The 23,083-nt window shown below is 39.8% G+C and overlaps 1 protein-coding gene across 1 annotated transcript in view; it reads right to left on the bottom strand.

Moving 5' to 3' along the window:
- Positions 1-23,083, bottom strand: part of PHF20 (PHD finger protein 20) — a 129,963-nt gene that overhangs the window by 52,258 nt on the left and 54,622 nt on the right. Inside the window, exons 4-9 of the mRNA XM_012637673.1 lie at positions 20,970-21,054; positions 12,795-12,874; positions 8,671-9,058; positions 5,048-5,161; positions 4,175-4,354; positions 3,482-3,661 (exon numbers count right to left, since the gene is read on the bottom strand). Coding sequence (XP_012493127.1) covers positions 3,482-3,661; positions 4,175-4,354; positions 5,048-5,161; positions 8,671-9,058; positions 12,795-12,874; positions 20,970-21,054 — 1,027 coding nt within the window. The remainder of the gene's footprint in view (positions 1-3,481; positions 3,662-4,174; positions 4,355-5,047; positions 5,162-8,670; positions 9,059-12,794; positions 12,875-20,969; positions 21,055-23,083) is intronic.

A 23,083-nucleotide genomic window follows, 5' to 3' on the forward strand; every position in this document is an offset into this window, starting at 1 on the left:
ACTCTGACCATTTACCACAAACATAACACTATCAAAACTAAGAGTTTAGACCAGGTCCAGGGGTCTAAATTACATTACCAATTACATCCAAATAGCTATCGATGCAACAAGCAATCACTATATGAGACAAAAAACATCCCTCTGTGTGGTCATAAATGTATATGATTTCCTAAGGCAGCATATTAACATAAGGTGGAGGTTTCTCTTTCAGTAACGGTAAAATATCTCGTATTGGAACAATCCTTTTGCATACAAGCATTACAAACTCTAGAAAAAAATACTACAAAATAAATACCTAAAGGCACTGGAGGGCAACGAAAAGCAAGGAGAAAAAGAAGAGGAGTCAGACATTTGGAATAACAGAAAGAAGAGAAGGGCACGGGATGGGTTTTTCATTTTTTAAGGCTTTTTGCCCAAAAGCAGGCCCCTGTCAGTAGCACCAGGCAGCAATAATTCAGATAGAAACCTTTAGTCTTACTGGTTGAAGAAGTGTAAGACATAGTTCAGGGCAACTACAACAGGTTGAAAGAGGGAAAATCCTAGAAAGAAGAGAGCCACAAACAGGTGGCCCAAATTTCTGCTTCTAAACTCTGCCTAAATCTCTAGCTAAACTCTGAAAGTACAGAGAACTAAACAGAGATTTTAGCTGCTGCTCATTGCAGAGGAAAAGAATGTGGACTTTGAGTTCAGCCAAGCTAATTGTCATATAAAAATAAAGAAATCAGGTCGGGCGCGGTGGCTCACGCCTATAATCCCAGCACTCTGGGAGGTGGAGGCGGGCGGATGGTTTGAGCTCAGGAGTTCGAGACCAGCCTGAGCAAGAGCGAGACCCTGTCTTTACTAAAAATAGAAAGAAATTAATCGGACAACTAAATCTGTATAGAAAAAATTAGCCGGGCATGGTGGCACATGCCTGTAGTCCCAGCTACCTGGGAGGCTGAGGCAGTAGGATCGCTTGAGCCCAGGAGTTTGAGGTTGCTGTGAGCTAGGCTGACGCCAGGGCACTCACTCTAGCCAGGGCAACAGAGTGAGACTCTGTCTCAAAAAAAATAAAATAAAATGAAATAAAGAAATCAGTATTCTTTAGAGGAACACAACCCAATCCAAACTCCACAAGACATCAGTCACAATGTTCAGGTTACAATCCAAAACATGAGGCATATGAACAAAAGGGAAAATGTGGCCCATTGTCAAGAGCAAAGTCAAAATAATCTAGATGTTGCAATTGGTAAACAAGGACTTTACAGCAGCTATTAAAACTATGCTCATAATGAATAAACAGATAGGAAATCTCAGCAGAGAAACAGAATCTAGACGAAAGGACCAAATGGAAGTTCTAGAACTAAAAAAAATCAGGAAAAAAATTCACTGGGTGGGCTTAACACCTGATTAGACTTGAGAGAAGAAAGAGAATGTAAAAATAGAGCAAAAGAAATTATTCAATTCGAAAAACAGGGGAAATGATTAAAAAACAAAAAAGAGAGCCAGTGAACTATGGGGGAATATGAAAAGATCTAACATAAGAATTAGTGAATTCCCAAGTAGAAGGCAGAGAGAATGGGGCAGAACAAAATGCTAAAACAAATTACGGCTGAGATTTGATGAAAGACATCCATTTTTACATTCAACCTCAGTGAATCCCAAGCAGGTTAAATACAAAATAAAACAAACCTAACCATATTGTAGCCAAACTGCTAAAAACCAAAGATAAAAAGAAAAAATTTGAAAGCAGACAGAAATAAAACAACACATTACAAACAGGGGAGCAATGATATAAATGATCACTCACTCCCTTCAGAAACAACAGAGGCCAGAAGACCACGAATAACATTATTTAAAATGCTCAAAGAAACCCACAAGTGGAAATATCCTTCAAGAATGACAGTTAAATAAAACCACGTTCAGATAAACAAAAACCAAGAGAATTAATCTGTCATCAGGAAACCTACAAGAAAAGCAAAAGGAAATTTTTCATGCTGAAAAGAAAGCTTCAGGAAGAAATGAAGAATACTGGAAATGATAAACATGAATGTAAGTAAGACTATTTCTTTTGTCTTATTGTCTTTAAAACACATAATTGTTTAGAGCAAAAATTATAATACTATATTGTGACTCTTACAGCACATGTAGATGTAAATCATGTGACAACTACAGCATGGGGGAGGTTAATGGAACTAAACAACATTTTACATAAAACGGTTCAATATTAACTCTAAGTAAACATGAAAAGGATATATATCATAATCCCTAGGGTATCCTCTAAAAATAATGCTAAGAAATATAGATAAAAGCTAATAAATGAATTAAAACAGAATTCTAAAAAAAAAATTCAATTAACCTAAGAAAATAGGAAAGAAGGAAAAGAACGAAACGCAAATAAGGTAAACAGAAAACAAATAACAAAACGGTAGACCTAAAACCAACCATATCTATAATTACATTTAATGTTAGTTTAGACAAAATATTGCTGTTATTAATAAAAGGCTTTACTATACGTTGTCTAAAAGAAGACTTCAAATTTAAAGACATAGTTATGTTGACAGAAGAGATAAATAGAATCACCAGGCACATAGTAAGCAAAAGAAAGCTGGAGTACCTATATTAACATCAGATCGTCTTTGACTTGAAGTCTACTCTATTACCAAAGATAGAATGGTAGTTCACTTTATAAAAGGGGCAATTCATTGGGAAGATGTAACAATTATAAATGTGTATGCATCTAATAACAGTACTTCAAAATACATGAAGCAAAAATGACAGAATTAGAGGAAAAAATAGACAAGTCCACAATCAGAGATTTTAACACCCCTCTCTTGGAAGTAGACAGAACAAGATCCCACCCCTATAAAAAAATCATGGAGATACTTATCAGAAAAATACCATCAACTACCTTGACCTAATTGACAGACACAGAACAAACACACAACAGTGGTAGAATACACATTCTTTTCAAGTGCATATGGAACATTCACCAAGATAGATCATATTCTGGGCCATTAAAATAAGAGTCAACAAATGTAAAAAGACTGAAATCCTACAGAGTATGTTCTCTGATCATGATGAAATTCCATTAGAAATCAGTAACAATAAGGTACCTATAAAACCCACAAATACTTGGAAACGAAACAACATACTTCTAAGTAACCCATGGTCAACAAATAAATCACGAGATATTTTAAATCGAACAAAAATAAAAATACAACATATATAAATCTGTAGGATGCAGCTAAAGCAGTGCTTAGCACTAAATTTATAACTTCAAATGCTCCTATTATTAATAGAAAGGAAAGAAGATCAAAATTCAATTACCTAAGGTTCTAGAAGAAAGACACAGCATTAAAATAAGGAAATATTAATAAAAGGTGAAACATCAGCATTAGAAAAGTCAATTTTCTTTAGTTCACAATCAAAGCAGAAGTGAAAGTATGTATAAGAAGAGGGTATGTATAAGAAGAGGATTAAGTTAACTCTAAATATGAACCTTCCACAGTCGAAATCTCCTGTAATTCAGCAAGAGGAGAAGCCGGTTCCGTTTTCATAGTGTTTTCTCCCATTGACTGGCAATTCAACTCCAAGCCTACAGCCCCCAATCCATCCCCAAAGGAGTGGCAAGTCAATGCAGATGAGACCTGGCCAGCTTCCAAAGGAGATTTCAACAGACCTAGAAGAAAAAAAAGAAAACTTGGAAAACATATACATGTATATAATCTGGGAAGCAAAAGTCCCACAACAGACTAAGAAAGTCAGGGATTTTTTAGAAGAAGCCATCCATCTCACAACTCACAAGAATACATTCCCAGGTTCCAGCATATATATAGCCTGGCCTGTGAGCATCTCAAAGAAAGAGACTAAAGTCAAAGGAGGAATTACTAGAAATGTTAACAACAAGGCACCAGAAAGACAGAGAGGCAGGGCTCTTCAAGCAGTCTACCTCCAACCCAACATTCAGTGAGTGGTATATAAGCAAAACCAGCCACAAATGCATCCAGAAAGTTTGTCTATTGAATGAATCATCAGTGAAGAACCATATATTACAAAAACACCGCAGCCCATTCAATAGTTTGATTTCAAGACCATCTAATACTTGTGGAAGGTAACAGGCAATGATTTAGATTGGTTCTCACTAGATAGGCATCAGGTTGGCAAGACAATTCCAGAACAGAATCTGACTCACCTTCTTTAGATTCCTTGGTACTAGATGATGTGTCTTGCAAAGGAATCGTATCAACCAAATCTGGTACCACCAAGTCAGGATCTAGGATCTCATGGGTCCCATTAGTGGACAGCCTGGAGGACCGTCTCCTTGATAAGTCTTTGTCAGTGTTTTCCGAGTAGTTTTTTGACTTTTCCTGGGCTATTAAACCATTAAGAGAGTTGTAGGCAAGAGACCAACAAGAAGAAATAACTCTGCTGCTACAGATTTCTGGGCTGATTGCCTCTATAAGGGCTTATAGGGAGACTTTTGGAAGGTTAGACAAGTGATAAAAGGAAATATCATTTACTAGTTTATATTTTTAAGAAAGGCAAAGTCTCTCTGCCAGGATAGAATTTCACTTCTTTAAGGACTCATGATCTGAAAGTATGTGCCAGGTCACATCCCAATCTTGACAACTAAGTTCTATTTTGGGGCTTCCCGTATAAAAGTCTATGTAATAACTTCCAAAGTCAGTAAGGTGTATAAGAGCCTTACTTTGAACCATCACAAATCCTTTTTGGAGCCAACAGGGTATTTTTGTATAAAGTTTCTCTCAGCATATGAAAGCCATCCCTTCCTAAGCTGTTAAATTTCTACTGGAATCCAAATCAAATGTAGTTTATGGATATGGAGATCATACCACTAAACTCAACATTAATACAGTTTGTGCCTTAGGATTTCTTTTTCTTCTAGCAAAAACTCCTTCTGATCCAACGACACCCCACTTACATTAGCTCATGTCACTAAGGACAAGAATTAGAGCCTAAAGGGAATAGGGACAAGATGCATACAGGGGAGGCTAACCCAAACAACATCAAATTCTAGCCACATATACACAAACTAGAGACTCACGTGAATTTTTGTCAAGCCGAGGACGTTTTAGTGGGATTTCATTTCCTTTTGATATTTTCCGTCTTCTCAACTCCAACGTTATTGGTTGCAAAGTTTTAGAGTTTGAATCCACAGCTATAATGTTTATAAAACCATACAAAAAAGATATGTAATTTCTTAGTGTCCAATCTCTCATTTTATATGTAAATAAAACATACATATGTATACACACACACACATGCATGCATCACTCCATTATAAACAGACCCTCAAAAAGGTATACTTACTTAAGGTAAGAGAAAGAAAAAGTGAAATGGGTGAGAAAATACTCCCCTATGGGAGATCCTGACACCTTGCAGATCCGTCTCCTGAACCTCTTTGCTTGGTCTCTCCTATGACCCAGCTCCAGTCAAATATTTCTCTCCTGAAACCCTCTCTTAAAAACAACACATCCCAGGCTGGGCTCAGTGGCTCACGTCTGTAATCCTGGCACTCTGGGAGGCCGAGGCAGGAGGATTGTTTGAGCTCAGGAGTTCAAGACCAGCCTGAGCAAGACCAAGACCCTGTCTCTACTAAAAATAGAAAGAAATTAGCTGGCAACTAAAAATACATAGAAAAAATTAGTCGGGCATGGTGGCACATGCCTGTAGTCCCAGCTACTCGGGAGGCTGAGGCAGGAGGATGGCTTGAGCCCAGGAGTTTGAGGTTGTTGTGAGCTAGGCTGACTCCATGGCACTCTAGCCCGTGCAACAGAGTGAGGCTCTGTCTCAAAAAAAACAAAAACCAAAAAACACCACATCCCAACACGACTGCTTTGAAGTATGAAGGTGCAAGGGAAATAGCAGTCATTTTTATCACCATCAAATTTTCTCATCAAAAACTGATCCAATATTCAGGAAATCCACCACACAGGCTAATTCCTAACATGTGTACCCTGGGACTAGGGCTTGATTATTGTTTGCAATCTCTACTTGCTACACTAGTTATCTTGGCGTTGGTCCTAGTTTAGAGGGTCCAAGAAGAATGTCAACATTTATATTCTCTTAAAAACAACCCCAGAAAAAAATCTTAGGAGACTATGTTACTTGACAATCAATGTTCCAGGCAAGGCTGTTGATCCCTAGCAAACCCAGCTCTGACATAATTTAGCACTGCGGACAGTAAACCCTTGAAGAATGTTATTTTTAAACCTAACACTTAAGAAGCTCTCCCCCAATCAGAAAAAATGAGAATCTGAAAGGCAAGCAGAAGAAAGAAAAAAGGAAAATGGGAAGTTTGGCAGGGAGGCAGGGGTCAGAGGAAGGGGGAAAGGAGGGGAGAGAAGGAGAAAGTGGGGAGGAAGGGAAGTAAATGGGAGAAGAGGAAGGGACGGGAAGGGAAGGGAAGAAAATTAGAAGGGAGGAAGGGAGAGAGAAAAGACTCATCTAAGACCTGCAGCTTCAGGTCAGCCATGTCAAACGGCCAAGCAAGAGACAAGGCTGAGCTCTGGGGCAGCAAACCCGATGAGAGTGCTGAACTCCTTGGCTCTTCCTCTGTTCAATCTTCCCAAAATTATTTTGTTCCAAGTGGTGGGAAACTTGGAGATCACACACATTCCAAATTCAACACAAATCCAAACAATCCTCTCTAAATAGCTCAGATCCTATTCCTAATCAAGTCTGCACAGGCGCTCAAGCCTCTACCAAGTCTATGAACTTATTCCAAGCAATTTTTAAAGAGGATTTGAATTCTATGTGGGATATTTAGCAATCCTTCTTCCTTTTGATACCATATACAAATGGGGAGCTGACTATACAGAACTGGAGAGTCTCCCAAACTCTTTTACAGTAAAAATCATCTGGGAAGCTTGTTAACAATTCACATTCCCAGGTCCCCATCCAGACAGTCTGAATGGGAAGGACTGAGGCACGGCTGGAATCAGTTTTTACAAATGCCTCAGGCAAGGGTTAACAGTAAACTTGGAAAATACCCTTTCTCTATTAAATTTATTCTATCTGACTTGAAATCGCACTTACAACATAAAAGCAACAAACTAAATGCCTCTTTTCTTATCTCAGTGAAATCATAGGACCAGTCCGCAAACTGGGGTACAGCTACCCAGTACACACCTTCCAGAGGGTATCAGCCACAGCATGAATAGCTAAAGGGGAATCAGTTGCAAAAACTCAGTTTTTACACATCCTCTTTCCTAAAACTGAGCTGAGGACATGTCAGATTTCTGCCAGTTTGCATTTTCTACCTGTCCTTGTGTAACTGCCCTTCTCCCACTTTACATAAATAAAAAGACCTGTCTCTCTCTCACCCCACATCTTAACATGGTGCTCTGCTTGGAAGTTTAAAACTTCTGGACTTCTCAAACTTGAGGTTCCTCATCTGAACACAGATATTTTCTCAATTTTCCTAAGGGTAGTATACAGCTAGTACCATTCTCAACGCACAGAGGTCAATTCATCACAGATCATGATGCCTTGGGCATTAGGGCTTAATTCTCTCCCAGATCTCCGCTGGGAAAGCCAGTGAATTTAAGGGCAGTGCTGTCCAACAGAAATATAATGAGAGTGCAGGCCACATGTAATTTTAAATTTTTTTAGTAGTCACGTTAAGAAGTTTAAAAAAAAAAAGTAAAATTAATTTTAAGAACATATTTTATTTAATCCAATACATCTAAAAACATTTCAATTTGTAATCAATATTTTAAAATTATGAGATTTTACCTTTTTTTGTACTAAGTACTTGAAATCCACTGCTTATTTTACACTGACAATACATCTCAATTCAGACAAGTCACATTTCAAGTATTCTATACTACATATGGTTAGTGACTATCATATTGGACAGTACAGCTCTAGGCCCTGTTTAGACCTAGGGATAATTCCAGAATGCTTAGCTCTTGCAGGCAAAACCGAGTTACAACCACTGAAGGGGGAGGTCCCTTATTTCATATGGAGAGAAATCAACCTGTCTAGTTTCCTATCTTAAAATTAGAACTCAGATGTCAGAAAGTTGTCTACTGAGAGTACTAGCATATTTATGTGAACTAAAGTTTTTACACCACAGAAATAAAGTCTGATATGGCAGTCTGACTTGATAGGAGGACTGGCTTTGCATTCTGTATCATTAGGAAACGATGAATAAGCCATGCCTCCCTAGCCCTGGTGTTCCTTTGTCTCTGCCCCCTTTAGACACCCATTCCTTTTTACTTTTCCTCCTTTGCTCTTTTTATTTTATTTTTATTTTTTTTACCAAAATGGCTCAAAAGATACTCCTTTCCTCTTTCATGTCTGTCTCATTAAAATTGTATTTCCTGATCCAAGGTTCTAGGTAAGCTTAAACTGAGATCATTTGAATACGCACAAGCAAAAGGCCTTAGCTCATTAGGTCTTATCATGTAAGTTGAGAATCTAGTGGGCAGTTTACTACTAGCCCAGCAGCTCAGTCTTGAACAGGCTTCCCAACTCAGTTTCACCTGGAAACATGCCTCACTGAAATTCAGCTCCCGGACACAACTTGTTTCTAGACCACAACACAATTCAACGTCAGTTACAAAAACGAAGGATTGAAGCACAGAAGTTACAAAGAACCACAAAGGGCCACAGAAGAACACTCTGCCATTGCCCACTGCAGAGCCCACTTGGGAAACTCACCAGTAGGAGCTATGGAAGGGGGTCTGCCTCGTTTTCTTTTTGGCTCCCTCAAGTTTTCTTGTGGACTCTTCACAATGTCATTTTCAGGTTTCTTATCCACTTGGGCATCTCCAGAATACTCCCTGTCATTTTCTGAAATGTTCTCCTTATCTTCCTTCTCGTTCTTGGGAAGGCTTTTCTCTGACACCTTCCCCTTTTCGGAACAGATTAACTTTCCTTCTTTATCAGGCTGCTTGGGTCGCTTTTCCGTCTTTAGGGCTTTGTCTTCTTTGTCTTTCTTCACATTGACTGTGGCTTTTCTCTGCTCTTTAAACTTCTCTCGTTTATCAGGAGATGATGAAAGACTTTTGTGATCTGTTTCTTTAGGCCTAGCATTACCCACAATATTCTAAAATGAGCAAAATAGCAATGAAACACTTTGTGATTACTTGCAAATACAGTTAGGAGGTTTTTTTGTAAACTTATAAAGAAAGAAATTAAAAGAGGACATACACCAACTAGATCACATAATGCAAAGCACCACTGAAAATATCCACCTGTCCTGAGATTTGAGAACCAATCCTAAAGAAAATAACTGTCATGTTCAATGCCATCTGAGACAGAGCAATCTTCCTTACTGTGCTGAATAATAAGTCACTAGAAAATAAAATTCTGGAAAGCAAGCTTTCCGACAGAGGTGTCCTAAGAAAATGTCTTCGTGCTCCATCCTTCTTGTCCCCAGCATGACTATACTAACTCAGGGCTTTTCAGAGTCCTGGCTCAGTTTGCCAGTATATTCTGATACCTTGTGTAATGAAAAATCCAAATTGGTAACTGGAAGCTGAACAGGAAAACTGTAAAGATTGTCTAACCCAGGACCAGGGTCTCTGCTTCCTCTACCGGGTAAAGACTGTGCTCAGTCCAAAAAGCCACCTACTGTGTTGCTGAGCTACTCTTGAGCTTTGGTCCATTGGAAGAAAATGCTGTTTCTTGGTTACTTTCTTCCTAAATTCTTTTCTTTAAAATTCATCCTAAAAAACTTGCATCCTAGTGTGACTGTTTCATAATAAAGCCAGCTCTAAAAGCTTTAGAGGGCCGGGCGCGGTGGCTCACGCCTATAACCCTAGCTCTCTGGGAGGCCGAGGCGGGTGGATTGTTTGAGCTCAGGAGTTCGAAACCAGCCTGAGCAAGAGCGAGACCCCCGTCTCTACTAAAAATAGAAAGAAATTAATTGGACAACTAAAAATACATAGAAAAAATTAGCCAGGCATGGTGGCGCATGCCTGTAGTCCCAGCTACTCGGGAGGCTGAGGCAGGAGGATCGCTTGAGCCCAGGAGTTTGAGGTTGCCATGGCACTCTAGCCCAGGCAACACATTGAGACTCTGTCTCAAAAAAAATAAATAAATAACATAAAAGCTTTAGAGATTCCAAAACTATTAGATTAAATTACATTTATTTGTGTATGTATCTCTCTTCCAAGAGCTCAAGAGCAGGGACCACTATGCAATGTTCACCTGGGATCGCAGCAACTAGGCCCACACTGGGCACATAGATTTTTGCTGGAAGCAGAAAGGAGTACCTAAATACTGAGCAAATAAAAGTTTAATTTGTCGCATAGGGAAAAATGATAAGCAAGGAAATCTTTTTTAAGTTCTAAAAATTAGCCTAAAAGCAGCCAGGTTTGAGAACAGGCACTCTCAGTAACTGCTAACAAAAATATAAATTGCAATTGTCCTTCTGGGGGTTGGGGGTATTAACAATTTGGGTCAAATGACTTAAAAGTTTATACCTTTTTAAAAGAATGAATTTCTAGAAATGGAATTTGCTAACAGACTTGGGCACCCATATTTACAAATACGCTTAATGACTATTTGGGAACTGGTTATACAAAGTACAGTTACATACTTATTATAAAATACTACATAGCTATTAAAAGCCATATTCTGAGAGTATTAAGGAACTTGGGGAAATGTTACTTTGTTAAGAGATAAAGTTATAGAACACTAATATACCACATGACTCTAATTTTAAAAAGAAATATATACACACACAAAAAAACGTGTTTAATATACCACGACTCCACTTTTGAAAAGAAACAGATACGGACACACACAAAAACATAAACATTGAACAAAAACACAAAGACAGAACACCAAAATGTTAAGAGCATTGCATCTTAGTGATGGGATCATAGAGTTTTTACTTTCTTTGTGCTTTCCTGTATTTTTTAAATTATCTACAGCAAACATTATTTCAAAAAACTAAATGCTACTAAAATATAGATTAGCAAAACATTTAGGGCAGTGTGGTGCTACAGAAAAAAAATCTCTATCTATTCTAATACTGTATGAAAAAAACCTTTAAAATTGTCCATGACAGACCTCTTTTAGCCAAACCACTACCACCTTGGGGAAAAAAAAGTGCAGGAGCCATGGGCTTGTGCTCAAAGGCCTGCTGGGATGAAGATGAGACACTCAGAGACCTCTCAAAATTGAGAACTGAGGCACTGCACCCAGAAATCCTCACCGGTAAGGCACCCCACCTCCGAGCCAAAGCACCGTGAGTGCTATCAATCAATTTATTGAGGAAAGCAGAGTAAACAGTTCAAAGTTTGTTCTCTGGAGCCCTGGACTTCCATTTGGGGAGGTTCTGGATACAAACAGCCAATTCTGAACAAGTTTATAATTTGGTCCCTCTGTCTATTAATATATTAACTCATTCCACAAACCTAACACAAAAATTGCCAAATTTAAGGCCAAAATAACGTTTTAGAGTGGTGTGTGGCTCCTTAGATGCCCGAGAAACAAATGATCAAAAAGAAAGCATCATCAGGGCCAAAGCTTTATAATTTTGTCAATTTTCTGAAGAGGAAAACAACCAAAAGGCAAAAACACACTTGAGGCTACCTTTAAAGGTTTCATGTATCAGAATCCTTTGAAACTGCTAAACGAATGTATAGAAGAATTCATTAAAATCTGTGAAAAGTAGAAGCATCTGATCATCACAAGGAAAGACACAACAGGTTACAGCATCACCAAACACTGTCTCATCAACCACCACCCAGAGGCGAGTAACCAGTTACGATGCCTCAGTGATAAAATCTTTTACTAAACTGCTTTACCTGTCTCAATAACTAAAAGTAGTAAGAATTAGAATTTTTAAAAACACCAATATCCAAATTTTGATCTCTACTTTCCCCTCAACTATTTCATTAAAATATAAACATGAGGGCCGGGCGCTGTGGCTCACGCCTGTAATCCTAGCACTCTGGGAGGCCGAGGCGGGAGGATTGTTGGAGCTCAGGAGTTTGAGACCAGCCTGAGTAAGAGCGAGACCCCGCCTCTACTAAAAATAGAAAGAAATTAATCGGACAACTAAAAATATATAGAAAAAATTAGCCGGGCATGGTGGCACATGCCTGTAGTCCCAGCTACTCGGGAGGCTGAGGCAGGAGGATCGCTTGAGCCCAGGAGTTTGAGGTTGCTGTGAGGTAGGCTGATGCCATGGCACTCTAGCCCAGGCAAAAGAGTGAGACTCTGTCTCAAAAAAAAAAAGAAAACTCAGGCCCCATGCTCAGGCAAGTATATGCATTGTGATTGAGACAACAGGACACAAAATTCTCAAACCAGGCACATCTAGCACAGTGCGTGCCAAATCCACACCAAACAGTAGCACTGCAAAATACTAAGTCATGGTCCTAAGCTGAAGAACAAAGCTAGATGCAGAGAAAACATGCTCAAGGTCTCCTAAAGTGATTCAACAAGTTCCCTGTAATGGGGACAGGGCACAGAGAGATGGGGACAGGACACACAGAGATGGGAACAGCTCTGGGGCCAGGGTACAGGGAAAAGGAAAAAAGAATAATAAGCGGACACTTTTGAGAAAAGATGAGGAAAACAGATAACAGAGGCAATGGTATCCAAGTATTTGGCATTTTTGAAAAAAATCTCTGTTAAAAGGAAATAACAGCGAGAAACAAATATTTACAACTTCTGAAAATTTGTATATTATTTTCTGGTGAAATTGTGTCAGATGCAGGAAATAAAAACTTGCCATCATAAGCAAATGTAATGTCTTTATTCAAGAAACAAAACTACAATGTTAGCATTATTCATAACACAAAGCACAAAACCACATTTCTCACCTGATCTTTGGAAAAAGCTTTGACATGAATATGTTTGACAGTCTGAACTACTCCATCATAAAATTTCACAGTGTAAGTACCTAAAATTCAAGAAGATATCATGATTTTTACTTGCAGTTTCATGAAAGTAGCAACTTTTCAAAGTATAAACACAAGGGACCTCCAACCACTTACGAGAGTTAGAAAAATTGTTTAAGAACCATATTCATTCTTACTTATGTCCAAGAAAACAGTATGCTTGCCTTCATTTCTTAGTCAAGATTACAGTTTTCTTTTTATCTAAATAAATCAAAATCCATCAAAAAATAACTCATTTTTATGATGCTTTGTTAAAATAAAAAAAAACTTGCACTGAATTTAGGCCAAGAACAGAGAGCAGTTAAACAATTAAGAATGTGAGGAAAATGCAGATTTATTCCTTGGTGAATCATTTTATTTTTATAATTTAATCTTTATTTTCTGGGCTTGGGGCAATAATGTCTTTCAAACTTTATAAGGAACATGATTGTTCTGCTGAAGGTATTATGTTTCTAGACATCCCATTAACCTCAAAATCCATATGAATTATCTTCACGTTACAATATTTTAAAATAGGGAGCTGGCCAAAACATTAAATGTTGCCTGCTACATTGCCAATTTTTTTCCATTAGAAAAAAACGGTTCAATAGGGTTTACTCCCTGCTAAAAACCTGAAGCCAGTGAAACCCAAATAATCTTATTTTCCCAAATAAGCAATCCAATACAGAAGATCTCATTAGTTGCACCCAAACCAACACTTACAAATTTTTTCATCTTAGAACCAATTTGTGTCCCTTCCCTGCTTTTTTTTGCCCCGGGTATTTAAAATAAGAATCACAGTTAATCTTTCAAGATTACCCGTGAGTCACTAGTAAATCAAGTAATAGTTTACTACTGGTAAACATGTCCCTGAGGGCTGGGAGCAGAAGAATGCAAGAAGGAAGTTAAGACGTCCTGGTTACCTCCTTTTTGTACATTCTCTCCCCACCCCACCCCACCTCCAGTCCTTAACAAGGCCCTGTCAATGGCTAGTCATTTGTACTAAATGAAGTCCAAAAGCCTGCCTCTCTAGTATTCAAAGTCCAACACAGTCTGAGCCCAGTAATTTTCCAAACTTCATTAACTCATTGCCAGCATCCAATACCCACCAACTGGTAGCTACTGGTAGTTACCAGTTAAACTGTCAGTGACATTTCTATCTCCACATCTTTATCAAAGTGTTTTCCCACCAGGAATGTGTCACTCACTCATTGATCCTTCAGTGCCCAGCTCAAACGACCACAAGAGTTCAGGTAAAAGCTTCCCGGCTTTCCAGCTACCGGCAATTTTCACTGCTCTGAACTTCTCATAGACTCATTTGGTACCTGGCCTGCACTGCTTCACACTTAGGTCTACCTTCATGTAAGTACAGATCCCAACTAGGAGGCAGGCTCTTCGAGGCCAGAGATCACATCTCATACCAATTTCTTCCTCACATTGGGCCTGGCTCAGAGTAGACCAGTGCTTCTCAAACTGCAGTTCCCAGACCAGCAGCGTCAGAAATTTCTGGGAGCTTGTTAGAAATGCAAGTTACCAGCCCCATCTCAGATATATTGAATCACAAACTCTGGGAGTGGGGCATAGAAATGTGTTTTAACAAGTCCTCCAGGTGATTCTGATGCACACCGAAATCTGAGAACCACTGTCATGTACAATTAGTAATTATCTACTGACCTTTACGCCTGGTGATTATTTGTCACAGCTGTCACCAATACAGAAAGAAACTGCCTAGCAAATAAGATATAAGAATATTTAGTTATGCTTGGTTGGGTAAAATACCAGCAATTAGATATCACAGGCTGTGATAAAGGAAACCTAAGGATAAAAGTGTAAGTGATTCTCTACGTAAGGCAGCTCAGCAATGACTTATGAGTACTTACAAACCAGTGTGGGCAATTAGGGCAAAATGATTCTACAGAAAAAAATCTCAATCTGTACTAATACTATATGAAAAAAAAATTTTTAATTGCCCTTGACAGATAGCTTTAGCCAAACCACTACACCCTCTTTAAAAAAAAAATAATGTGGCCGGGCGCGGTGGCTCACGCCTGTAATCCTAGCTCTCTGGGAGGCCGAGACGGGCGGATTGTTTGAGCTCAGGAGTTCGAAACCAGCCTGAGCAAGAGCGAGACCCCGCCTCTACTAAAAATAGAAAGAAATTAATTGGACAACTAAAAATACATAGAAAAAATTAGCTGGGCATGGTGGCACATGCCTGTAGTCCCAGCTACTCGGGAGGCTGAGGCAGGAGGATCGCTTGAGCCCAGGAGTTTGAGGTTGCTGTGAGCTAGGCTGGCAACACAGTGACATTCTGTCTCAAAAAAATAAATAAATAAATAAAATAATGTGCAGGAGCCTTGGACTTGTACTCAAAGGCCTGCCAGGATGAAGGTGAGACACTCAGAGGCCTCTCGAAATTGAGAACTGAGGCACTGCACCCAGAAATCCTCACTGGTAAAGCACCCCACCTCTGAGCCAAAGCACCGTGAGTGCTAGCAATCAATTTATTGAGGAAAACAGTTCAAAGTTTGTTCTCTGGAGCCTTGGACTTCTATTTGGGGAGGTTCTAGATACAAACAGCCAATTCTGAACAAGTTTATAATTCGGTCCTCTGCATTCTTGTCTTTTCTTGACTGTATTATGAGGGTGTTGGCAAGCAAAGGCATAATGATAAACAGTGCTGTGGAATTCTAAACAGACCCTTAAGCAACCATGGTATGGCTCTGGCCAGTCTGGGGGTAGAAGTGAGGGATAGGAGCTTTAAGAATCCAGTTCTTGTGACATCCTAAATATTAACTGCCACCCAAGTCTATACTTTCAACTATTTTATCAACAAAAAAAGTGCAGCATCATAACATCAAAATGAAAACTGTCGTTTTTACAGGCATTTTCAACATCCAAAGGACAGTATTAAGTAATGCTACTGAACAGTCCAACACTTTCAGCTATTTGAGATTAATTTTGAAGCTTACTCCTGATGGTAGTCTCCAGAAGGAGGCCTTAGAGGAAAGGGCCCTGAGTTCCATGGTAAGTCTGAGACAGAGCTAGGATTGGAACCCAAGCCTGTCTGTTGACCTCTAACCAATTCTTCTGCCACCACCTCATACTGCCTATTACCCAAGCCCCTCAGTCTAAGTCTAAACCACAGGCCCAGAGTACCACTGGCCACTCTGAAATAATTCAAACTATGGCTAAAGGTGCTTAGGGATCACTGTCCTTAGATATCAATAACCTGGTCCTGACCCTTTTTATTTGCAAAGGACTACAAGGAATCATCTTGAAACTTTCTCCCTTGATCATGCTAAATACAGCCTAACTTGTGTTTCAATAAATCAGAGGTAACAACAGACAGCAGTAGCCTAGGCCCACTTCAGGAGAGAGGCCCAAAATCTACTTTAATGGTATCATGTATAACTAAAAGACTGTCTTCCCATGGAAATCTCCCATGGGTGGCTGATAATAGAGCTCAACACCCATTGGCCACAAACAACATCTAACAAATAATATATAAATGACACAACTCAAAATAAGTGCATCCTATTGTATCTCCTCTAACTTGACACAAGAGCTACCTGCCTCAGGCTCCCTTAAGAAGCTTCTGGACGTCCTTACATGTGCCAGGTGTGCCTCTCTGAAGGTTAAGAACTCAGCATCTCAGACAATCCTACAGCAGTCAGTAATAGCAGAAGGGCTGTTAGAACAAAATTAGAGATGCATAGCAAGCTCATCTTCTCTAGGACTAAGAAAACAGGGATACATGGATGACTTTGGATTAGACAGATTTCTGTGGCTCTTGAAATCTATGATGGCTATGATTCCAGAGCCCCTTTTCTATCTCACTCATTCTCCAGAAGTCAGAGAATTCCAGAACGTCACAGATGGAAGACTCAACATTTTCAAACATGGTTTCTTGAAGTCCTGAGGTTTCCACAGATGTGCGGGGTAGGGGAACACACACGTTTGCAGGCGCACCTTCCCTCCCCTTAAGTCTCTTCTTCTTAGCAAATTTACAATTTAGGTTCTGCAGCCAACAATTTTCAAAATGCTCATCTACTCCAATTCCCTCTTTGATTTCTAACTGCTCAGATGAATCCAGAGCAAGGACAGTGAACTGCCTGTCATCACTGAGCAGAGACAGAGACCAGAGCCTGTCTCCCAATCAGGGCTCTCAAGACACCACTAGGCTCCAGAAAGTACAGACCTCCTACATCCACCCTGTCATCACATCAGTGAACACCTGGACCTAACTGAGACTCCTGCCCTTTTAGGAAAAACCCTACTCCAGACAGGCAGCCTGGTGGGATCTGCAGTTCAGAGATTTTGGAGCCCCACAATCCTCCATGCAGATCTCAGCTCTACCATTTACATGCTCCGTAACCTCAAGCAGTTTCTCCTGTGAGCTTAGTTTTCATCCATAAAATGAGAATGGGGTTAATGGCAATAACCTTTCCACGTCTGTGTGAAGATTAAATAAGATATAGAAATTACCTATCACAGGACCCGTCACAGAGCAACGGATCAATACCATCATGTTACTTTAAAAGGGAAACACAATCCCTCTCCCTTCATAGAAGAAAACAGCCAAGCCAGCACCTGCCCATGTTGGCGTAAATCTTCCTTTTATCTCTCTGCAAAGCTGTTCACATAGTACCAAACTTCCCATATTTTAAACGTAGATTCAGTTACAGTATGAAGAAAACAAAAAAGAGCAATTGCTTCAGTCAGAGACTCTAGAAACAAGACCATTCCACAGCGTTTCCTATCATAAATCAGACTGCAGGCACTGGCCCAGAGAGATTGAACTGGGAGAAGGTGGGGGGAACATGACCCAAAAATGTGCATATTTTTTTAGGAAGAAGGAGCTAATTCAACTGCTCATTCAAGTTAAAGAACCACAGATCAACAGGAAGGAACAATTCCCTATTTTATCATAAATGCTAACCTACTTTCAGTTTCCCCAAACAGAATGCCTTGCAGAGCACAGTGGCCCACTACTGGGGGCACAAAGCCCTGACAGACAAATGGCTCTGCCATCCCCTGTGTAGAACAGGGGACTGAAGCAGCCCCAGCAAAGAGCTGGGGTCAACTCATCAGAAGTGGCTTCCAAACAAAGATTCCCTGAAAGGAGAAATCCATCTTTCACTGCCTTTTACTACAATGCAGAATGAGGATCTAACAAGGCTATCAACTGTGGCTGCCTTCACACTAAATGATGCTTAATTTCCACTGCCAAAGAACCTCCAGGTGGAAAGGACTAAATAATATGGCATTGCCCTTCCTAGTTTCCAAGTGCTAACTCACTCCCTTAAGAAACTCTAAAGTTGTCATTTAGTTCTGATTCAATCATGCCAGACTTCCCAGTGCCAGCAGCCACTGCTCTCCCACTCTGACTAGAGTCCCCACCCCCCCAGCCTGCTCAGTCAATGCTCAGCCTCAGCAAAACCACCATGGAGGTTACCAGTGGCAAGAAAATCAGACCAAGCCTTCTAAAGATGAATCTGCAAGACCTGACTTCATTACGTGTCCAGCCTCCTCCTGCAGTTGGTACAAGGCAGAAGTGACATTTACAGGAACTAAAGGGGGCACCTTGCCAGCAGAGCTCCTCCTCAGTGCCATCAAGCCAAGGTAGCCCCTGCTACCGATGAACCCAAGGCAGGGCAGAAAATACCAGGGAAAAACTGGAAAGAGAGTCCAGCATTGTATCTCCCAATCCCACAAGTACTAGAATGAATGATGAAGTAGAAACTACCCACCAACTCTAACCCAAAGACAGCACCTAAAAGTGATTATCTTCATCTCCAAATCAGGCACAAATCTGAGCTCCCACAAAGGCTAGCTTTCCTTCACAATCAATAGACAATATGGCAAAAATACCATCCAGCCTAACCCGCCAACTTTCCTTTTCAGGATCTCCCCTCCCCATATCCTCTCTTCCCCCTTCCAATTAGTCTCAAGAACCAGTCAGCAAGGCAGCACAATACAGGACTTCAGACCCAAGAACTTCAAGAAAACAGGTTTTGGCAGAAATCTCCATTCATATTTATGTCTTTCGGTTAACTAAAAGTCACTGGACAGAATTCAGAGCTTACAGAACCAATATATTAAGGCAGCAAGTGACCATTTTAGGAACAACTCTGCCCTCTATAATTTTAGCTCATGGAGGAAACACAACTAAAAAGATTTTTTTAAAAATTTGCCCGTTTAAAAGACATTTAAGGGGGGTAAGGGCAACATACGTAACCTAAACATCTGTACCCCCATAATATGCTGAAATAAAAAAAAAAAAAGACATTTAAAAACCCCAATTAACTATAGCCAATAATGTGGCCAATGACTTTTAGTCCTTAAATGACTATTTCAAAAAGTTTCAGACCTATCCCACACACAAACCACCATAGATCCTCCTGTTATGATTTATCTGCGCCATCCTGTGCCTGCCCTGCCTCCCCCTGGTAGCTCTATTTCAGCATCTACTTCATTCTGCCTTGAACTAGGTCTTTTTTTTTTTTTTTTGCCAATCCTTGATGCCAAGCTCTGGCTCTGCAGATATTAGATCTAAACAGTACATTCCTAAGCCTTCACTGCCTCCACCGAGATACCTTCCACCTCTCTAAGGGACAACTCCCAAGTCTTCCTCAATTTGCCCTTCCTTTGCCATTCTTCATCCAGTCCCCTCTGCCCCATTTCTGTCCTCCATGGGACTCTAGGACATCACTGAAACAAAAGAAAGGTTGCCTCCTTTCTGCTTCCTCCTTCGTCTAAGAAGTTACCCACGTTACTATCCAGAACTTTCATCTGATCTAAAGGATAGCCTTTTCCCCAAAAGAGCACACCGGTGGATATTATCCCAAGGAAAAGCATGACTTGAACAGCATAAATCAACCTACTGACTTTACAGGAACATGTTTATGTACATGATGAACACCTGTATGTCATATCACAAGATTTCAAAAGGCAGTATTAGAAGACAGATGATTAATCTTGAAAATAAAAATCTGAAATGGTAAAGTTTGTCTTTTACTAAAAGGATATGAGGCAGTTTAATAATATGTAAGCTTTCCTTTAAAATAAGTTTTTTAGGTTAATGTGATATATATGAAAATCGGTAACAGGGGATTTTATTTTGAACACAAGCTTATAAAACTAATTTAGGGAAACAAGGGGCTATCCAAAAAGACTTAATCAGTCATGAACTGGAGGACCAGTAACTGCTTAGACAACTCAGAAGATACAACCTTATCTCTCAGTTCTGGAAGCCCAGAGGCTTAAAAAAATAAATAAATAAAACCTTGCTTTTGAAGTTTATTTTTGAACATTTCAATCACACTCAGAAAAACCTGAGTCAGCCCAAGGCCAGCAGTTAGCAGAGTACCGAATAAATACTTGAATAACTTCACTGAATGAAAAGGCAATCTGGCTTTATAATCACCCCTAAGAGTAGCATCAAGAGGCCTGACTGCCCTAAACATTCACCAGAGAGATCATGGACATACCATAAACATCCTAGTAGAATATGCTTAAAAAGGTATCACTGGAAGCCAGAGTCATTCTCTGAGTGCCAGGATTCTTGTCATACATATTATCCTCATAACCCTTCTCCTGACATTGTACTAACAAACTGAGCCTCTTTGGGTCAAGTTCCCTCTCCTATCCCGTCACATGTTCTCAACTCTGGCAAAGGCAACCCAACTCAGTGCTCTAAGTCCCAGCATCCCAGTTTCCATTAGCAACTCCAATGTTACAAACCACCCTCAATCACCTTGCAACCACGAGGCATATTTTTAAATGTTTGTTGGTGTTCATTTAATTTCTAGGCTATTCACCAATAAGTAAAAGGAATATTAGAGGCTCCTAGACAGCAAGAACCAGTCATACATGAACTATAACTGTTTTAGAAAACAGTAACTGAAATTCAGGGGGCAAAAAGTCAAACTACTCTCTTTATCCAGTTTTCTTCACATTTATAATCTCTTCCTAATCCTGACACAGTGATTAAAGTGAAAAAAGATGATTCATAGGCAGTGAATAAATACTGAAAATATACTATCAAATGCTAATATTACAAACTCTCCATTAAGTAATGAGTAAAAACAATTACAACCCAAGTAAATGCCTTACCATCCTTGTTAACAGCAGTGACTTTGGCCGGGTAAAAACGACAATCAGACCAGCAAGCAAGGACCTGCTCATTTATTTGAAATTCCTAAAAAACATTAAAAAGAAAAGATTCTGTTACCAACCTAATTTCATAGGACACATACAATACCAGAATTCATAAAAGAGGCTGGGATCAATAAGAGAGTGGGAACGGGAAGAGGCTATTGGGAAGAAGGAAGATGTTTCTGCTGTTCAGCACTGGCAGTTGCTATGGTTTGGATGTGGTTTATCCCTGCCAAAACTTATGCCGGTTTAACTGTCACTGCAGCAGTGTTGGAGATGGGCCCCAGAGGGAGATGTCTGGGTCATGGGGGCCATCCCTCACGAATAGATTAATGCTATCTCACGAGAGTGAGTTCTTGCTCTCTCAGGAATGGATTAGTTCCCAAGAGAACAGGTAGCTATAAATAGAGATTCCTCCTCCTATTTGGTCCCACTCCCCCTTTGACTTTCCACTATGTACCAAGGCAGTGCCAAAGCCCTTGCCAGAAGCCAGCACCATGCCTTGAACGTCCCAGTCTACAGAAGCTAAATAAACCTCCAAAAGCTAAATAAATCTCTTTTCTTTATAAATTACCCAGTTTCAAGTATTACGTTATAGTAGTATAAAACAGACAAAAACGGGAGTCCAAACAAGAGGGCTGGGACATAAGACCTCAACAAGGAAGGTCTGGGCAGGCATAACACAGCATTGATGATAATCCTACATTATCCAAGATACACATTAAAAATGATCTAAGAGTCCAGGACTACTAGGAAACAGGAGCTGAAGAAATGAGGCTATTTCATCTTCAGGGAAGCAGCATTTAATGCTATTTAATGCCACCCACATTTCTTTTTTTTTTTTTTGAGACAGAGTCTCACTGTGTTGCCCGGGCTAGAATGCATAGCGTCATCCTAGCTCACAGCAACCACAAACTCCTGGGCTCAAGTGATCCTCCTGCCTCAGCCTCCCAAGTAGCTGGGACTACAGGCATGCACCACCATGCCCGGCTAATTTTTTCTATGTATTTTTAGTTGTCCAATTAATTTCTTTCTAATTTTAGTAAAGACGGGGTCTCACTCTTGCTCAGGCTCGTTTCAAACTCCTGAGCTCAAACAATCCGCCCGTCTCGGCCTCCCAGAGAGCTAGGATTACAGGCGTGAGCCACCGTGCCCGGCCCACCCACATTTCTAAAGGGTCTTTTACTAAGGGAAGCACCATTCACCTTTAATATATTTTTTTTAAATTTTTTGTAGAGATGGGGTCTCATTATGTTGCCCAGGCTGGTTTCGCACTCCTGGCTTCAAGCAATCCTCCCTCCTTAGCCTCCCAAAGTACTAGGATTACAGGCATGAGCCACTGTACCAAGCCACTCACCTTTAATATTTTATACTGTTTTCCAGTATACAGTTTGCATCAATAAATTTTGTGAAATGAATACTGAACAATCAAATGGAACAATATTGAACAATCCTAAATTGGGGATAAAAAAAAAAAAAGGCCAGCAAGAGTTCAAGTTCTTTGGTCAGGGTTAAAATGAAAAACAGAAGCCAGGGCTGAGTCAGATGTAAAAGTAGCAGAACTATTACAGACATCTCAATGCCTGTTTAAAAAACTTAAAACTTAAAACTCATACTTTATACTTCATTCTGAAGTCAGTAAAAACTCCAGCCATGATTATGAAATTTAGAAAACAGGGAAACAGTCTAATCAATTTCAAGTTCTTCAAGGGCTTATAAAAGATCTTGCATATGAGACTAGTACAGTGCTCCACATGGAATGATCACTGAATAAATGATCAGACAGCATATCAGATTAATAAATGACCTAGATGTCTAGAATAGCTAGAATACCATGGTATTTTAGATACAATGGATTAGAAATCAAGCATTCATTCATTTGTTTAACAAATATTTACTGAAGATCTACTATGTGTAAGAGAGTGTTCTAAAGGCTAGGGATACAGTGGTATAAATCATCAATGCAGCCTCCAAGTTACTTTATGAGCTGTCATGTCAATCACATCATCCAAATAGGTGAAAACTGGGATTCTTCAAGAGCCCCAGGTCCCACAGAGATCTCAAGGTTACAA

Source organism: Propithecus coquereli, unplaced genomic scaffold, assembly GCF_000956105.1.
Source record: "Propithecus coquereli isolate 6110/MARCELLA unplaced genomic scaffold, Pcoq_1.0 Scaffold122, whole genome shotgun sequence".
Classification (NCBI taxonomy): Eukaryota; Metazoa; Chordata; class Mammalia; order Primates; family Indriidae; genus Propithecus; species Propithecus coquereli.